The following is a 20,990-nucleotide window of genomic DNA, read 5'->3' as shown; positions in this document are numbered from 1 at the left end:
TAGTCGGCATTGAGCTGTGATTGGTAAGCCGATTTTATGAATGAATGACGTGGTATTAGAGTCTTCCTGGTAGAACTTACGCTGACGCTTTCATTTCTTTTCAAAAAATAACCGCTCCAAAGTAATGACGCATAGCCGGTACTACTTGTACGAGTAAAATCGCTCCGCGCCAAGAAAGATCAATAAAGATTACTGTTTAGTGCCATCTTGTGACAAACACTGGACAACCACGACAAGACACAGACAGCTTACTGAGACTGAACTTGACAAAATAGAGAATGACAGCTACGAAGCCAACACACAAAAAAATACAGAATGGGCATTAAAACTTCTCAAAGACTGACTAAAAGAGAAAAAATGGAGACAGACAAGTATGAAGCAGAGGATCTTAATAAGGTATTACGATCATTTTATGCATCTGTGCAAAGTTTCGCGGAAAGATAAAAATGTTAATTTAAAACAAATATGCCAATAAAATGTTTCAAATTCATATTCATTTCCGTTTTTTTTCTTATGTGACAAGTAGCCGTGTAATAAGCGGGATAATGTAGAGGCAGCCGGTAGTTATCGGGAAATAAGCCCCTTCAGTGTGATACAAGACCCTCCGCTTCGCGGATAATTTCCCGATAACTACCGGCTGCCTCTACATTATCCCTTACATAACACATACTGTTTGGTTCACTTAGTGCAGGAGGAATGACCAACAAAAGAAAAAAATTTGCATGTTAACATGTTACCGGTGCGGTTAATTATGTTGGGTATGAGAAGAGAACACTTACAGAGATAAAAAGTGGTTTGACATGAAATTATCGGTCAAAAACCGCGTCACAGCACACCGATGTGAAATCAGTGCGACTGGAGGAGAACGTCCTACTTTCCACATTTGACAGCTGCATATAGCCAGCATTATTGGCGCGGTCTTTAAAAACGTGCTCCCGGCGGAATGGATGATTTGCCAAGTCTTCTAATAACGCAAGATAAGCCAGTGACTGTCAAGCATTTGTCTGAGCTTTCTTTTATAGGGGTAGACACCAATTTGACGACAAATCACAAATAAATCATTAACTTCAATATTGGTTTGCTGTTACACTAATCGTCTTTAAATCTGCTTGTGGATAATAAATACACACTTCTTTACACACTGGGGATGATCCTGTGTAATATAGCTATTCTACCACTAGATTCTGTGCGTAAGCATGCTCAGAGGTGTGCATATATTTACACACATTTCTATGTATAAGTGCAATTTGATAAATTCCACACTTTGCGTAAAACTGTTCCTAAGCACACTTCTGTTCCTATGCACGCTTGATAAATGAGGCCCCTGGACTTTACAGCAGTGGTCTTGACTATTTTTTTTCATGAGAGCCACACTGATAGGTCAGAGTCAATAGGAGAGCCGCCTTTATCGCAAAGTATCAAAAGTTACATCCAGTCATAAATAGCATGTCTGCTTATCAATCTGTTGCAATGCAATAAATATTATTGTGAATCATTCTTTATCATTTACCAGTCAAAATTGTAACTGAGACAAGATGATTTCCCTTTCCCAGCTGATGTCGTCACACTCTCTCTCCCTCTCTCCAACATCACCACTTCTGGGCTTTTCAGAGAAAATGGAGAAACTGGTATCTGCTGGAACAAAGCTCTCCCACTCTATTGCTGCGAGTCCCCAAATATCAACCAAGAAACGGCGGGCTCCTCAACCACCAAAGCCTTCGGGCCCAGCCCGCCCTCCCCCTCCATCTCAGAGAGCACTCCGACCTCTGCCTCAACGTCAGGGATCACACCAGCCCTCATCTGCAAACAGCACTGGTAACTGATGTGTGTTGGGTTCCCGCTACGTCAGCAGTAACAATCATAAATATTTTAAGAACAAGCGGGCGCCCGATGTCCCTTTAGCTTTCCCTATCTCTGTCCTGACATGTGATAGAAAGATGAAGGCCTTCTCCAGCCGCACAGCAATTCTATCTAATCTACTGCCTATTATATGTCATTCTGAGATTGATACAGTTCCAAAACCAGTTACTGTTAAGTTAGCACTTCTGAACATCCGTTCACTAAAGAACAAATCCTTTTTAGTTAATGATCTTATCACCACTAACAACCTGGACTTTATGTTTCTAAATGAAACTTGGTTAGATGACAGCTGCAGTGCTACAGTCCTCAATGAATCAGCCCCACCCAACTTTACCTTTATAAATGTCTGTAGAGCTGTTAGAAGGGGTGGAGGAATAGCTGCTTTATTCAAAGATGCCTTTCAATGCAAGCAAGTGTTACTTGGTGATTACCAGTCTTTTGAATATTTGTGTATTGCTCTAAAAGGTACACCACGCATTCTGTTTACAATTATTTATAGACCTCCCAAATACACCTCAGCATTTGTTGATGAATTCACAGAACTTTTATCAACAATTTCCTCTGAATTTGATTATTTTGTTATTGCTGGAGATTTCAATATTCATATAGACAATTCAGAAAACAATACTGCGATTGAACTGTTAAATGTCTTAAACACTTTTGATCTGACCCAGCACGTGCAAGGTCCTACACACAATCGGGGACACACTCTTGATCTGCTCATTAGCAAGGGTCTAAACATTTCATCCACTGTAATCAAGGATGAAGCGCTATCTGACCATTTCTGTGTTTACTTTGATTTATTGATCTGTCCTGCCACTGATGCTAGATCTGTCTATATCAAAAAAAGGTTAATAAATGAGAACACCAGTGAGGTATTTATGAATGCTATGTCAATGTTGCCAAACATATCCGCAGACTCTGTTGATGTTCTCCTTGAAAACTTTAACATTAAAGTTAAAGATGCTATTGATGATATAGCTCCAGTAAAGGTCAGGGTGATCCCTGGCAGACGTAAAGCACCCTGGAGAAACACAACAGCAGTACAGCACATGAAAAGAACATGCAGAAAAGCTGAACGTATGTGGCGGAAAACAAAACTTGAAGTACATTATAGCATCTATAAGGACAGTCTTCGTGCTTTCAATGTAGAACTAGGCACAGCTAGACAGACCTTCTTCTCCAATATTATAAATAACAACATAAACCACACTCGCACTCTTTTTGCTACTGTAGAGAGACTAACAAACCCCCCAAATCAAGTTCCTAGTGAAATGCTCTCTGACAACAAATGCAATGAGTTTGCTAAGTTTTTCTCTGAGAAGATCAGTAATATCAGAATGGCAATCAATATGACCTCAAATTGTACTGTGGTCAGTCAGATATCATTGCAACAACCTCAGAAATTAGCCATTCTCTCAGAATTTGACATAATTGATATAAAAACCTTGGAAGAAACAGTACAACATCTTAAAGCATCAACTTGCAGCCTTGACACTCTCCCCACATCTTTTCTCAAAAAGGTGCTTAACTGCTTAGAAACTGACCTCTTAAAAATAGTAAACACCTCTCTGATCACAGGCACTTTTCCAGAGTCATTAAAAACAGCCGTTGTTAAGCCTCTCCTAAAAAAGAGTAACCTAGACAAAACCATACTTAGCAACTACAGACCTATCTCAAATCTTCCGTTTATAAGCAAGATCGTTGAAAAGGTTGTTTTCAATCAGCTGAACAAATTCTTAAACTCAAATGGCTATCTGGACAACTTTCAATCTGGTTTCCGTCAGCATCACAGCACAGAGACAGTGCTCATAAAGATAATAAATGATATTCGCTTAAACTCTGATTCAGGTAAAATATCAGTGCTGGTGCTACTAGATCTTAGTGCTGCCTTTGACACAGTAGATCACACCATACTCTTACATAGACTGGAAAACTGGGTAGGGCTCTCTGGGATGGTTCTCAAATGGTTTAAAACATACCTACAAGGAAGAGGATACTATGTGAACATAGGTAACCATAAATCTGAGTGGACATCCATGACATGTGGAGTCCCACAGGGTTCAATTCTTGCACCGCTTCTGTTTAATTTGTATATGCTCCCACTTGGTCAAATAATGAAAAAGAACCAAATTGCTTACCACAGCTATGCAGATGACACCCAGATATACTTAGCTCTGTCACCCAATGACTACAGCCCCATTGACTCTCTATGTAAATGCATTGATGAAATTAACTGTTGGATGCGTCAAAACTTCCTCCAGTTAAACAAAGACAAAACCGAAGTCATTGTATTTGGAAATAAAGATGAAACTCTCAAAGTTAACACATACCTTGACTCTAGGGGTCTAAAGACACAAAATAAAGTCAGAAATCTTGGTGTAATTTTAGAGTCTGACCTTAATTTCAGTAGTCACATGAAAGCGATAAGCAAATCAGCTTACTACCATCTCAGAAATATTGCCAGAATTAGATGTTTTGTCTCAAGACAGGACTTAGAGAAACTTGTTCATGCTTTCATCACCAGCAGGGTGGATTACTGCAATGGACTCCTTACTGGGATCCCCAAAAAGACCATTAGACAGCTGCAGCTCATACAGAACGCTGCTGCCAGAATTCTGACCAGAACCAAAAAATCTGAGCACATCACTCCAGTCCTCAGGTCCTTACACTGGCTTCCTGTTACATTTAGAATAGACTTTAAAGTATTGTTACTCGTTTATAAATCACCTCATGGCTTAGGACCCAAATACATGACAGATATGCTAACTGAATATAAACCTAACAGATTACTCAGATCATTAGGATCAGGTCAGTTAGAAATACCAAGGGTTCACTCAAAACAAGGTGCGTCAGCATTTAGCTTTTATGCCACCTCTAGCTGGAATCAACTTCCAGAAGAGATCAGATGTGCTTCAACAGTAAACACTTTTAAATCTAGATTAAAAACACATCTGTTTAACTCTGCATTTACTGAATGAGCACTGTGCTGCTTCACACTGACTGCACCTTTAACTCAAGTCACTTTTACTCCTGTTTTATTCTTTTTAACATTTTAAACTGTTTTATTAAAATCACATTTATTTTCTTTAATTGTTATTTTAAATTCTCATGTATCTTTGTCTTTATTGTGATCTTATCGTGTAAATCTTATTTTTACATTTTCTTTTTCTTTTTATATATTGTTTTCTCATTTCTGTGTAAAGCACTTTGAATGACCTCTGTGTATGAAATGTGCTATACAAATAAACTTGCCTTGCCTTGCTTTGCCTTGCCTTTATGACAAATACAGGATTTAAATGCTAAGCATTCTTACGAACAACTAGGGGGGCACTTTTCTGTTAATTTTATGCGGTGCTCCACAGAACGATTGGCAAATGACATTACTGTGACGTGAGATCAATTTTTCAAAGCATAACAAGCAGTCTGATCCAGAGTCGGCGCCAGAGCAATGACGCTGGAGGGGCATTGGATCATCGGCGGGGGGGCACTGCCATTTGAGAAATATTTTTACGCAGTGGCAACATCATAAATCCCAATGTGATTGATGCAGCTCAGATAGAGGGGCATATATAATGAGCATTACTTTATTTTTAGTAGAAAATGTAACAAACAGAGCATAACATAATAGTTATTTAATGAGCATTACTTCTGACACCAGAGCTATACTCGCTGAGCAAATTAAAACATCATTGCATCATAACAACACAGCAGAAATGTATTATTTGCGAATTTCGTTTATTCTTGTTAATTTCCATATCATGTCATTTAGAGGCTATGTGGTAACGTTAGCCCTATGCACACAGTTTATTCACACGCAGAAATACGATAATAAGGCAGAAAGGGGTGGGGGTAAAGTTATGCACTCTCATATATCTTTAGTACAGGTAGCCAAGTATAAAACACAAATGCAGATAGAACCAGCAAACATTCATCAACAATTTACCTGCTTAGTATGTCTTATCATGAAAGCCAGGGCTGGCTTCAAAAAGGGAATTGAACAAACGACTTACTCAAAAGAGTTGCAGGCGACGAGTGTGGCTACTGAACCGTCTAAGTACTGTGTCCTTCCATTCACTTGTGCATTTGCGTGTCAAATCTTTCTCGAATGCAAGCTGCACCAACCTGGCCTTTCTCTCGTGTAGCATTGTGCGTCTGTGTTCCGAAAAAACATTTTTCAAAGTGGAGAATGAATTCTCACACAGTGCTGTTGATGCGCCAAATGTTAATGCATGTTTGAAAGCAGTCAGCACACTGGGCATGGCAATCAGATGGTTGTGGTACGTTGAGAGGATGTGCTGTATGGTCCAGTCTCCCTGCATTGCTAGCTTTTGTGACATTAAAAACTCTTTAGCAACTTCAAATTCAGCGTCAATTATAATCGATCCTGAAAGGTCGAGAATTTGCTTCACAGCTTTCACATCAAGGAAGTTATCGGCCTCTGGATTTAGTGCTGCAAGCGCACTGGCCAGTTGTGAGTTGCGCTCGCTGAATCTACGCTCCAGTTCCCCAACCACCGAATCAATAGTGTTGTAATACAATCTCCGAAGTTCAGTTTCCAAGTTATCATCATCACCTCTGTGTCCTCCTGTAGGCCCTGTAACGATGTATCCATCCATCCGGGTGCTCTCTATGCATCTCCGTTTGGGCCCGGGTCTCAGTGACTCGCTGGTGGGCGTGGCAGTATCCAGCATCCGCTTAAACTCTTCATCACAAGTTTTTTAACACACGCTGTTGCACTCGCCACAACACTTAAACCTGTCAACAAGTCAGTGTCCTCTCTTTGGAGAAGTTTGTTCGGTGGGTCCAATAGAGAAAGGACTCTGTGGGTTAAGTTGGCAAGGAACATGAAACTTGGCTCAGATATCTCCCGCAGCAGACCTGTAGCTTCCATTCTCGTCTCTGAGCCATAGTTCAGCACAGTGTCAGCATCGGTCAGAATAGATTTTATGTCATTAAATGACTTAAGAATGACTGATACAGTGGCAAGATGCCCTGTCCATCTCTGCTCCAGAAGACGTTTAAGATGTGCACCTTTATAATGCATAGCAACAGTTGGCTTTCTACAGAACTTGTACAGGGAATCGCACACCTCAAAAAACTCCAAAAGTGCGGTCTCTGCAGACATGGCATGAACAACAACCAAATGCAACTGATGATTTAGGCAGTGCACATATGGTATCTCACGTCCAAGTTTGTCTTGTAGAATTTTCTGAACACCACCACGTTTCCCCGACATAAGTGCAGCTCCATCATATACCTGACTCAGAATTTTTGAGCTATCTAAGCCAACTTTGTTAAGCTCAGTCAGAATGGTCTCAGTTAATGTGTGTGCGTCACCGTTCTGAGCCGTAGCGATGCACAGTAGACGCTCTGTAACTTCGTAAGACTCGTTCACAAATCGAAGCACAATCGATATATTTTCACATCCTGTGGGGTCACGCGTCCCATCAACTTTCAAAGTGTAATAGGAGTCACCGACTTCCTCCACTATAGCCTCTGTCACCACATTACTGAGTGTTCTTATAAGTTCATTTTGCATATCATGACAGGTGTAAGTGGCATTGCGAGGGATTGTCTTCACCACATTAGCCAATTCAGGATCCTTTTGGATGGTGTAATAAAGCATGGAAAGGAAAAGTCCAGACCCTCCATCCGACATGTCTTCAAAAGCGTCAATTTTCCCCCGTAGTGGCAACTGGTTTTCAAGCAAGAACCCAACCACATCTATTAGTGAGGACACATAATACCGGTTTTTCCTTAGTTGATCTGCATTGACAAGTGTTGATACCTCATTCCCCATATTCCGACGCATCTCCCTCTCCTTCCACATTGCATAGCAAGACATGTGGTCCTTCGAAGTTTCATGTTTATGAAATCCACGGTCTTTGGCCATTGCGTGTTTCCAGTTACGATAGCCCACACTCGCGAAGGCATCCAATGTTCCAGATTTTCTAGCAAAGCTGAACATCCGACAGCAATAACAAAATGCTGCGTCTGCCTTGACACTGTACTCCAACCACTCTCTGTTGTGAAACCATTTATCAATGAATGATCGCCCCTTACCACTGTAAACTGTAACCGGATACTGTTTTAACACAATTTGGACAGGCTTGTCAGTCCCGATATCATCAACCGCTGTCCGCTGACTTGGAGGGCTTGACGATTGTTGCACTATAGCTGCGCTAGTTACTTTTGGAAGTTGTCCGGAGGTAGCAATAGCAGATGGGCCAGCTCGGCTCTCACAGACCGTCGTACTGGTGGCGGTGGCTGGAGAATCAGATGCTGCTAATTGAAGAGGCTGCGCAGGACTAAACCATTTTCGTAAATCCATTTTTTGTCTATATTTAGGTTAACAATTAGCCGCCAACTGTGGACAAACAGTTTTTTCGATTCTCTGTTTTTTCGATTTTGCGCGCTTAAAGTCAAATGTAACAAGTTTACTCAGCGACCAATAAGAATTGTCCAATAATGACGTAGCTTAGTAACATGTCACGAACAACCGAAATGATGCTAAATAATTTTTCCCATCATTTTATTTTATTTAAATTACAGTGTGTACATTTAATATTAAAATATTAACTAAAAGGGATTTTTTTGGGACCAGTACTAGGAGGGGCATCAATGACCACTAGGGGGGGCACGGCCCTCGAATGCCCCACCACAGCGCCGACCCTGGTCTGATCTCACAGTACCTTGATGTCATATGACAATTGCTCTGTGCAAGCACTGCATATGATTGAATACACTTATCAACGTGCTTCTTTATATAATTGGTATGGTTTTCTAACAAAGTTAGTGTCTGGAGGAAAAACGACAGAGAAAGCGCATGCCTGCATGATCATATCACCGTATTATTTACTGACATGCGAGCCACAGATAAAAGCTTGCCGACGTGAGCACACAATGAGTAACACTGCCCTGGTAAAAAAAAAAACAATAGACATCATCACAGAAATTCTATTGGTTTTATTGGGAATTTTATTGGTTCTAATGGAATATGGCACAAAACACACTACAGTGTAGTGGTTTTAATGGTAAAAGCTAATGGTTTCTATTGGTATTTTAATGGAAACCATTAGAATTTTCTGTAATGTTCTTATTGTCTATAGTCTAATACTTTGCCTGCAATCAGGAAATAGTATCTGGTTTCTGTAATGGTAAACTCTATCTGCATTACAAAAATCGGGTCAGATCTTGTTGTGTGTGACCAAAAAGTAAAATAAAATAAAATATGTACGTGTTTTACAAGGTTCACATTAGACTTAAAACAACATACTAAAACTCAGACTGTAGAGTCCGGTCGGACAGCTTACATTGGTCAACTTCTTTGCCGCTGTACACCCAATAGAGTGAATGTATTTTTTTCATTCTTTTTCATATTGTTAGGATTTTACTGTAGAACCATAACCAGCATCTAAACGAGGTTATAAATAATGAACAATCTTTGAAATCGTAGACCATAGCTTTCAGTTAGAGTTTTGTGCAAAAAATCTCTGTATTCTGAAAAACACCACTTCCGTTTTAGGACTTTCACATGTGTTTCATTAAAAATAGAGATGTTTACCTCAAGATGCTATCAAAGAAGCTGCGAAAGGTAAGCATAACTATAACCGATGTCCATCACACATACAGATTGATATTTTTATGTTTAAGTGTTTTTTTCTTCTCACTGACATTTTAGTACCAAAACAGAATAAATGCAACATTAAAAAGAAATCCAATCAGAAAAAATTTGATTTATATTAAAGAGAGAACAGTTGTGGATAAAATAAAGGGACAGTGAATTAAGTGGAGAGTAAAAGAAGCCAATATGTTAAAAAAAAATGCTGCCCCCACACTTGCATTGGTCAAAGTCATGGAGGAGTAATGTTAGGTTTTTCAATATTTATATATTGTGTTCTGCAGAAGTCGTACAGGTTTAAAATAACAACAGGATTAGTAACAGATGACAAAGTTTCATTTTGAGGTGAACAACTTCTTCTTTTATCAGGGTATGGTGTTCTCTGTTTTATCAAAAGTGTATTTTGACACATGGGTTGGATGTCTTTGGGCTAAGCCCCGGATGTCCACTGACCCTAGAAACGCCCCTGACAAAAAGTAAATATTATAGACCTCTGTGTTGACAAGCAGTGAGTGTAGCATGAAGAGTCAGTTGGTTAATTTCAATGTTTGTTTTAGCATGTTTTTTATAAAACAAAACAAAACAAATCAAAACACAGTTGTACTAAAAGTAACACTTAATTGTTTTTAAAATAAATGAACAAATGTCTGTCCGTTAGCTTTATTTTACCTTCAAAGTGGGGCGGCACAGTGGCTCACAGCAGGTTAGAGCCCCAGCCGGCTCAGGAGAGCTTTCTGTTTGGAGTTTGCATGTTCTGCTTTTGTCAGTGTGAGTTTACTCTGGTTTCCTCCCACTAGGCCAAAAACATGGAGGTTGGGTGAATTGGACATGTCAAATCAGATCAATCAGTTTTCATTATAGCCATATATGGCTTAAGAATGCATTAATAAATATAACCTTCAATGCATAGAATGCTGTTTATGTATTACTGGGGAAGTTTAAAGATCGATGCTAAATAAACATTCTGTGTCGCTAAAGAAACATTCATGCATTTAAGGGTTAATACTTCATTTTAAAAGTATATTATTAAACATATACTGCATCATCAGATCTATGATGTGGCTGGTGGGAGGGGGTGAATGTGGTTTTAGCTACACAGCTTCCTTGTAATTCAAACCACTCGTTGACCACACAGAGACTTTTCATCCCAATGACCGGCAATGGCATCAGCATCAATCATAATCTTCACTGCTCTTTTGGTCATCAACAAAGGTACTATAGTACTGTATATGCTGTAAATGTTTTGTATTTTATTGCTAATTTATAATTTTCTATAGTACAGTTGTAACTGTTAACATGAATTAATGCACCATGAACTAACATATAACTGTATGGACATTAACTAACATTAACAAGAATTAATACATACTGAAAAACGATATTTGTTTTTGTTAGTTAACAGTTTACTAATGTTTGCTAATACAAACTTATTGTAAAGTGTTACCGTTGTTTTTGTATGCTGTGGTTTATATGTGCCTGAATAAAAAGCACAAATCATTGTAATTATAAACTGAAGCCCCTTTTTGGTCCAGCCTTTTAAGTGTTAAGTGCATGTTAATTTATTGTCTCATATTTACCTTGTAAAAAATGAAAATGGTTGCAACCTCTTACCAGATCAGTATTTGATATGTCTGCTGATGACTGTAACAGGACTTTAAAGGAAGACAAAAGCCATATTAAAAGCGCTTTGACCAATTAAGAATTATTCTCAAGTTATAAGCTCTGTAAGCACTTAATACCTGCCAAATGCTGGTTAAAATCAGTTATGGCAGGTAACGTTGTTAAATTGTAACGGTCAGCCCTATCAGCTGAGTTACGAAATCACTAGCCAGTTTACTTTTTATAAATTTTTCCAATATGTAATTTCTTTGTAAAGCTCATGTAAGCGAAATCTGCCTGCCTTTAGCGCAAAGTCATTATGGTATGATAAATACAGCATTATTGCGCAGCATCTGTGCATCTCTGGCTTACTTGAACACCCCTAGAAAGCACACATACATCTCAGAGGCTGTTTACACTTGGCATTAACATGCGTTTTCGTCGATTGGATCACAAGTGGACGACTTTAATGGCAGGTGTAAACGGTGTTCAAAAAGTTTTGAGCTTGTCCACCTTCGACCACTTTCAACCACATCCAGAGGTAGTCGAAACCACTTTCGATCGGATCGCTTTGGAGCTGCGGAACGCATATGTGGTTGAATGTGTTCGAACAGCCACACGCGACCGCCTCTCCGCCCATTTATCTAATCTGAGGTATTAAACACAAGTTTTGGTTTTTTTTTTTACTTCTGGCGTGAACATATGGTGAACAGCGCTATTTTTAGCTTTCATTAATAAAACTAAAGCGGCTGATATCCGTAATTTCGTTTTGAAAGCGTGTGAAAGTTGCGCGATCCTATTTCATCAGTTGCCCTGAAAATTCAGAGAAAGCTCTTACATACACACATACAAAACACTGTGCAGCATGTTTACTTGGTAAACCAGCAGTGGACTCCGACGTAATATTAGTTTGCGTCCATATAAACTCATAATCACTCCCGCTCGGGTTTGAATGACAGCAGAGAGACTACCGTCTCACAGACCACCCCCTCACAGTATTCAGGACAGAAGCGGTCGAAAGTGGACAAAAATAGAGATGTATTTTAATACCAGGTGTAAACGTAATGTGTCTCTCTTGTCCACTTGCGATCCGATCGATGAAAACACATCTTAATACCAAGTGTAAACAGCCCCTCAGATACGTCTATTTGAAGTCTGCATTTACGTCTGCAAAATGTGTTTTTTATTGTTTGCTCATCTGCAATAATTCTCTAAAAAAATATTATGTAGTTGCTGGTCATATAATAAGATATCATCAAAAAGTTTATTACACTAATTCCATTTAAAAAGTGAAACTTGTAAATTATATTAATTCATTACACATATATTTCAAATGTTTATTTCTTTTAATTTTGATAACTAGAACTGACAACTAAGGAAAATCCCAAATTCAGTAGCCGAGAAAATTAGAATATTGAAAAGGTTCCATACTTTTATCAGGTATGTGTACACACAGCTGAAAGCTATGCAACTAAACCGGTAGCTGTATATTGATATTGAAAAGCAACACAATTTAGTGGCACTGTGACAACCACTTATCATTTATAAGTTAATTGTACTTCGTCTATGGCGATGCCTAGCAGGTTGGTCCTACAAAACTCTGTGGATATTATGTCTTGCCATATCCATTAAATTGTTTAACGGCAAAAGTTTTTTTTATAACTTGCGTTCAAAACTACTTTGAACACTATTTAAGGCTGCATTGAACTTCACGTCTGTTGCCGTGTTGGATAAACAAATCTACTTCGGTGTGTCGCATAGACGTTGTCATCGTCTTTCTGCCCCCTCCCCTTTCAGTGATTGGTTCCCTATTTCAGGGGTAAAATTGATCCATAGTTTCCATGCTAGACTTGCAGCGTGAATAAATTTGTGCGCAAGGCAGCATGGGGAAACCCAGGCTAGTCTAAGACCTTTATTCTTTATTATGTTTTATATGTTGATAGGCTATACGTTTTCCCGTTCACTATATCTCTCATCTCTGCAATGCCTAATTAACCCTCTGGGGTCTAAGGGGTTTTTAGGGCACTGGAGAAGTTTTGACATGCACTGACATTTGTGCTTTTCTCACTTGCTTAAAAACATAATAATGGCAAAAGTCTCATAAACACTGTTTTCAGCTCAAACTGGGCTACAATATTATATGATCAACATGTATGTACATGTTTGTATTTAAGATAGAAAAATGTTTATGCGTGGTTTTTTAAAAAGCAAAATTTTTAAGTCACTGATATAAGTACACAAAACTTATTCTAAACATGTTTTCCCAAGACTCAAAACAGGATCTAGTAGTCTATAAAGTTTTTTCTTCAAAATTATGTGAAAATCATTCTGCTTACTCATTCACATAAAACAATATATTGATTTACAATTTCTAAGATAAATTTGCTTGGGAAAGGCGTGAAGGCATGAAAGCTCCTGAATAATCTGTGATTAGCAGCTGAGGAAACAAAAGAGCCGTATAATGAGCCTTGTAGGAATGTAACATTCTCTGTAGTAAAATCATGATAAGGTATACTTGTGAATTATATATAATATATAAATATATATATTTTTATAATAATAATAGTTATTGTTATTATAATTAAATTTTAATTGAACTCTGCTAAAGGTACTGTTTGACCAACATAAAAATGAACCCAGGGTGTTTGGTTGGCCAGCGAGAGTTCAAAAGAAAAACTGCCTGTCATTGTCTGGACTCTTATTTGTGTTTTTAATCATTATAGGACAAACACAACAAGGGACGAGCGTGGGCAACTTAACATGTTTGTTTAAAGAAGCCATTAATCTATCACGTGTTGATTGTAAAAGCATCACAAAGGAATGTGTGATCCTGCGTTCAAAAACTTGCTGTATAGAGATATACGCATAGACTCGAGTAAATAAGGATTTAGATGTGCTGTTTGCAATCGCGTCTTTTATAAGAATACCAAAAAGTGCATCAAATTTCCTGACTCGTGTGTTTGTGTATGGTGTGCGTGTCGTGTGTACTGTTTAACGGAAGCATAAAGAAAACACTCACGTCTGGAGAACTTTTAGTGACATACATATGCAAGTAAATAAGGATTTGGATGTCATGTTTGGTTCCCTCGGGTGAAGGTCAACTCAGCATATCAAGGAACAGAGAAAAGGGATCAGAGATTGAGTTTCCATTCCCATTTTGTCACGGGTGCTTGCACACTGGAGTGTCAAAAACTCCATTTGGTCCGTGTGTGGATCCCTTGGTGGCCCCCTATTGCCTGATATCCCGTCTATGGATAATCCGGCCCTGGCAACAATCGGTTTGCATAACCGTCTCTCATGGATGCTCATCTTGCATGCTTGTCGTCCTCACCGGGTTCCCCAGCTGACTGCAGTTTGTTGTCATAACCATCTTGAGGGGGCAAATGTTCACATTCGATGGTGTATGGCACTTTGGAGAGGTGTTCTCTTCACATATGAATGTATGACATCATGTGGGGGGGAGTGAGTTTCTAATGTAAACGTTGTGGATCGAGTAACGCATGGTGGCAGTGGGGTTATAATATGGGTAGGCGTATATTATGAACAACTAACACATGCACATTTAATTGATGGCATTTTAAATGCACAGAGATACCATGATGAGATCCTGAGGCCTATTGTTGTGCCATTCATTCATGACAATCACCTCATGTTGCAGCATGATAATGCACAGCCCCATGTTGCACACAATTCCTGAAAGCTGAAAACATCCCAGTTCTTGCATGGGCAGCATACTCATCAGACATGTCACCCATTGAGCATGTTTGGAATGCTCTGAAACGCCATATATAACAGCATGTTCCAGTTCCTGCCAATATCCAGCAACTTGAAGAGGAGTGGACCAACATTCCACAGCTCACAATCAACAACCTGTTCAACTCTATGCAAAAGAGATTAGATGTGAGGCAAATGGTGGTCACATGAGATGCTGACTGGTTTTCGGGGAAGTTTATCTTTGCTTCAACTGACTCTGTTTTTAAACTAATGTTTCCCGTTAAGAGTTTATTTGCAATGTTTGTGTAGTTGTGAAGTGGAAGGATGTGGTTCACACTTAAGGTGTGACTTACCAGCAGTCCTTGTTTAAAATGTGTGACTGCAACTATATCTCCTTTAATTAAATACATTTGTTAGCATGTGTCATTAAAATTTATAAGGAGATTTTAATATAAAAGTATATTAAAGCATGATAACAGAGTCATTCTCTGAGATGGGTGTCTTTTGGGTCATACTTTTTTTAAAATATATACCTTAAATAATTATATTTTTGATCATTTCATGTGATAGTGGATTAGTCAAACCTTTAAGAAAATACATTTTCCCACCTCAGGCATGAAATTCTAATCAATATTGAGTGTTTTTTCTTACTGAAAGTTGTTTTGGAGTTCAACCCCGTCACAGACCACTTGGACCCTGTTTAATTATGATTTAAAAAGATTTTCAAGTAAATTCTTGTAGAAGCTTTTCAATGAGATGTCCCTTGTTTGATATCATTTATTGCATGTAGAATTTTATTATTTAATACTCACCATTTAAATACCAAATCAGGTCATGAAAACTGTATCTAACATTGGTCTTCATATCTTCTCACAAAATATGCATTAACATTAGAATTTAATCAGGCTTTCATATTTTTTCAGACTGTCCTGTAAATTCTGCACACAGCAAAACAAACATTGACCTAATTTGTCGTTTTATCACCAAAATATTAATAAAAACTATCAAATAACAGGGTTGAACTCAGCATAACGGGGTTGAAAATGATAACAGGGTTGAAGTGATGATCATTATTTAATATAGCATGAATTTCTTACCTGTAAAATTAATGATATCACATTCAATAAAATTGTATTTTATTAAAGTTGGCAAAAACAAACAAACATTTTAGTAAGTATTTAACATTAAATCAAAAGCATTAAGGATTAATTGATCACAAACATCAATCGATCTTTCCATTTGGTTTTATTGAACATAAAATACCATAATCGGTTATTTCTAACAGGTCACATCACAATATAACAAATCTACAATTGAGTACTCTACTAAAAAGTGTCAAATATTCAACCCCGTCACAACGATTCAACCCTGTTATAATAAAAATGTGACAGGGTTGAATGTGACGGGGTTGAAGTTTTTGCCTAACAGTAGCTGTAACTCCGTACTTAACTAAGACAGTAGCATCACATGGCATTTAGGAAATCATACAAGTTTAATGTTTGCAAAACTATTATTTAATTCTTCTTAAACCATTGTTTACTATCATTTAGTAATACAACAGAGTTGAAATGTTGAGCCTGACAATCTTAATCTGACAGTGAAAAACATAAAATAAATGTAAGAAAAGATTCTGACACTTGCCTTTCTTTGCAGCATGTTCTTCAAGAGACTTGTGTGATATCACTTTCTGGGTGTGATGCCACAGGGATTGATCCGTTATTTTTATAGGGGGGTAAATAGTATGGCGTGACGGGGTTGAAAACAAACTGGAGGACGTGTATAAATATTGCAATTTCATATATAAATAATGCATTTTTATATACATATGTATATTTTAGTTAATGTAAACCCACGTATGATTAAATTAGCAGTTACTATTTTGCATTAATTGCAGTTTTTATTTGTTTGATATTCAATGAAAATGTAATGATGGTTAGTGAGGACATGCAAGCATGCTTGTTGTCTACTACTTAGCCAACCCATATATATAAATTAAACTAAAATAAAATCATTTTTTGTTGCATTATAATGCAAAGGCACCTGGTTCTATTAATTGACAGCGTTAAAATGCATTTTGTGATTTCCTTTAATTGAAAATCTTTGAAGTAAGTTTGGGGGACTTAAAGGGCACCCAATTCAGAGAATCACCCAACACACACATTTACTATTCTGTTAATATCTGTTAATTTAGAAGTGAAGTAAAAAAACAGCTAAAGGTCTTATTATAGAACTATTAACAGAAGACAAAGGGCTTTCCGCGAAAAATCTATTTGTTAAATACGTCACATTTTCTTCCATCCTAAAATCATGAAGGCCGAGTTGGGGAGTCACATTCTGACAACTAGGAAGTTCAGCATCACACTACTGTAGTTCTGCCATTTCACAGTAGCATGGTTTCATTCTTTAAAGAGTAACTAAACCCCTGGTCAGAGCCTGACTCCACCCACTGCAATATTTGAAAAATGCAAGAAAAGTGGGCAGATCCCAACGGAGATAGAGGGGACGAACTAAGTGTGTGGTGAGATCGTAACAAGGGCGTGGTAAGCTTGAACCTGCTTACGTCACGAGTTATTTCTTGGACCCAACATCCAATAGGAAAATTCAACTGCAGTAGCCACCGTTCAACCTGAAGAGGGCAGCACTCAGACGTTTTTACACCATATATTGTAGTATTGAAACACTTTATATCCAAATGTCAAAAAACGTACTAAAATCAATGAACGGCACTAATAAAGCATCATTCTTACAGATCATTAACTAAAAAAAGTTGGTTTAGGGTTTAGTTACTCTTTAACAATGGCAGCATGGCATCTTTATTCTTCTTATTTTTCAACCCAGGTAAAAAAACTCTTTGTATTTTTAATTAATTTTTATTGATAATCGTTATAGTGACTGTGCAAAACTATATGATGTTTTATGTAGCTCATGACATACTGAAGTCAATATTGAAAACATATTTGTTATACCAGGAGTGTCCAAACTCAGTTCTGGAGGGCCGGTGTCCTGCAGAGTTGAGCTCCAAACCTTATCAAACACAACTGAAGCAGCCAATTAAGGTCTTATTAAGCTAAAGCCATACAAAAACAGAGTTGCGCCACTGAAAGTCTGAAAAGCCCGTCTGTCACATGATTCATGGAGACTTCAGTTAGTTCCTGGAAGCTCAGTGGGCCATTAAAATTAATTAAGTTAGAGCCAAAGAGCTGTGATTTTTCTTAATTAATAGTCAAGAAATGCATTGATTTACAATATTTATTTATCAAATCAATATGTGTAATTGGCATTTTTATGTAGTTACATCAACAATGATTTTTTGACAAATAAAATCCACTAATATGGGAAGATTAGTATGGTCAGTTGCTGGCATGTGCACTGTTAACATGTTTTACGCTGCTTCCAACAACGAAAAAATTAATAAAACTTTAAAATGCATCACAATCTGAAGTATGTAAACGTATAGGGGCAGTTTCCCGGAGAGGGATTAGACTAGTCCACTGTCCTAGACTAAAATAAATGTAAGAGAAAAACATCTTGCACTGACATATCTTAAAATAAAGCAGTGCCTTTTGTTTTGCCTGAAAATGCACACAAGTAATGTTTTTAGTAAGGCATGTTTGTTAAAACTAGTTATATTTCCTAATTAAACGAAGGCCTAGTCCTGACTTAAGCTAATCCCTGTCTGGGAAACCACCCCATAATGTTTATGCACGTTTATAATGTACAAATTGACAGTGTGATGTGTATGTCACAAGGTGACGATCTTTTTTTGGGGGGGAACCAAAAGTTGGGAAAGTTTGGTTCCGCCCGTATGTTTCCGCCCAGACCGGAGAAAGAAAACACCGGACATCCGGCAGCTTCGCGAAGGCTGTAATCAGCCGATTAAACACAGCTGTGCATAGTTAAGGAGATCGCTGGGTGATTGGACAACTGGAGTACACGGAGGAGTATTTTAAGAGCAGTTAAATCACAGTTCGAGAGTTCGGAAATGAGAGGGGATCGACGCGGGGAAAGCTCCTCTGCCTAGGGCAGAAAAAGTAACGACGCACCTTTTGAAGAGCCGGCAGGCTCTGTTGATCCGGGCTGCGCTTGGACCGCGCGGAGAGAAGACAGGAGCTGCCTGGGGCGAGAGAAAGGCGATACGTGGTGGAGAAAAGGAGCACCCCGAGGAGAGCATTGTGCTGTCAAGTTTAGTCGAATCTGTGGTGAACCTGCTGGAGTGGAAGGAAAATCCTATGGGTAGAAGGAACCTTGGTCTAAACAGCACCTTTGAAGGAGTAAAGCAGGAAGAAAATCGACCTTGTTGTACAACGTAAACAAAGGCTATCCGCTGTGAGTATAAATTCTGGTGTGGAGCAACTTGCAGAAATTTACCTGTGTAATCGTTGGAAACCTCCAGGAGAAGGAGGGCGGCCCTACCCCTAAAATAGCGTGGTGGGCGAGCCGTTAGAAGCGTCAATCCAAGCAGCCACAGCAACGAAACACTATTCAGGTCGTATTTCCATCGCCCTTATTTCAGCCCAAGTGAAGTGGAGGACGCTGGGCGTTTCTTTTGTTGTGTACACTTATAGTGTGGTGAGTGAGACTTTGTAATTAATAAGCTTTTCACGTTGTAGTGGTGCCGTGTATTTGCTGTGGGTTGCTGTGTGTCTTGTCAGACGAAGCCCCGCATCACCCATTCTTCTACTGGGCAGAGGACGGAGAGGCTAACGACCTCAGAATTTACAGCTATTATACGCAGTGTGCATTTGGAGTTGAAGTGACGCGGATCAAGAGCCGTCAGCGACTGTGAGTACAATATTGGAATTATTCGTAGTGAAAACTTACCTGTGTCTGTCCTTGCCGCAGAGTCAGAGGCGAAAGGGTCCGCCGCCCCCGCGGTCTCTACAAAGGGGCGCCCCTGTCCAGGATTCGATCGCCCTACGGGCAGTGGAGATAGGGCAGCGCTCGACCCGGTGAGGTGGTGTGTGACCTTCGCCCCTCTGCTGACCTACGGAGGAAAGCCATACTTATCAAGAGCTGTAAAAAGCAGAGCAAGTGAGAAGCATCCAAAGCCCACGTAACAGCGTTTTGTGTCCTAGCGGCCACCTGTGGAGAGAAAGGAGGACGAGAGTGAACATTAGGAGAACAGACTGTGTAAAGTGATACCTACCCAGAGAGCTGTAAACAGCAGAGCCGGTGAGAAACACTCAAAGTCCAAGTAACAGTGCTTTTGTGTCCTAGCGGCCACCTGTGGAGAGAAAGGAAAACGAGTAATGCCCGCCAAGAGAATGGACCGTGTGGAGATCCGGTTGGTGGTGGAGGAGAGCCTAGAGTGGCCATTATTTTAAGTTCCCCTTTTCCCTTCCCTATTTATCCTTTTAAGTAAATTAAATAAAGTACAATTTTAATTTATGCTTACCTTGTGTGTCTGGTCATTGGGGTGGCTTTGGGAATCTCCTCGAGGTGGGGAAAGGGGCGTGACCGTATTTACATCTGGGTCCACCCCTACCTGTGACATGTATATATCTGGTGGTGATGGCGCAGTGGATAGTGATAGACCTGGGTTCGAATCGACTGTGACGCTTCCATTGTGTCCCTGAGCAAGACACTTATCCCCTAGTTGCTCCAGAGGCGTGCGACCTCTGACATATCATTTGTAAGTCGCTTTTGATAAAAGCGTCAGCTAAATGAATAAATGTAAATGTATTTATTCATCTCTCATACCTGTTTGATCTCATACCCGTTTGATTTATAAATATACAAGATTACAAAAAAGAAACGTTAATGTCATGTTTAATTTATTGTAAATTATAGACCCTTTTACTGTTTGTACACAAGGATGACTTGGCAACGTATGCGCACACATTTTGGCAACAGAAGAATGGCAAGAAACAGCAGTGAAGCAACACAGACAGACAAAGTTATTTTAAAAAATTTGACTTTATCAACTTTTTCAACACAGCTATCAGATCCGTGTACTATACTGGAGTGGATAAAAGACGTTAGCAGATGACCAAATATAAAGTGGCCAGATACAAATATACGTATATTAGTATATTATATTGGTGCAACCAAACGCAACAACCAGACATTTTGATGCTGGGACACTTTCTGAATTGCTAACACATTAGAACCAATGGGGAATAACACCACTTCAAATGACAACAGATTTTACTATTAAAAGGCTGTTTGTGGTTTGTTATGTGTTGCTAATGTT

General features: G+C 38.9%; 1 protein-coding gene across 2 annotated transcripts in view; it reads left to right on the top strand.

Moving 5' to 3' along the window:
• The first annotated feature begins 10,429 nt into the window (after window positions 1-10,429).
• The window catches only part of LOC135767163 (CD48 antigen-like), a 45,054-nt gene continuing 34,493 nt past the window's right edge, over window positions 10,430-20,990 (top strand). For both annotated transcript variants that reach the window (XM_065276820.1, XM_065276819.1), the window contains exon 1: window positions 10,430-10,696. In XM_065276820.1, the coding sequence (XP_065132892.1) occupies window positions 10,645-10,696 (52 nt within the window). In that variant the 5' untranslated portion in view covers window positions 10,430-10,644. The remainder of the gene's footprint in view (window positions 10,697-20,990) is intronic.

This window comes from Paramisgurnus dabryanus, chromosome 6 (assembly GCF_030506205.2).
Source record: "Paramisgurnus dabryanus chromosome 6, PD_genome_1.1, whole genome shotgun sequence".
In the NCBI taxonomy this organism is placed as follows: Eukaryota; Metazoa; Chordata; class Actinopteri; order Cypriniformes; family Cobitidae; genus Paramisgurnus; species Paramisgurnus dabryanus.
This window is presented reverse-complemented; position numbering and strand designations above follow the sequence as displayed.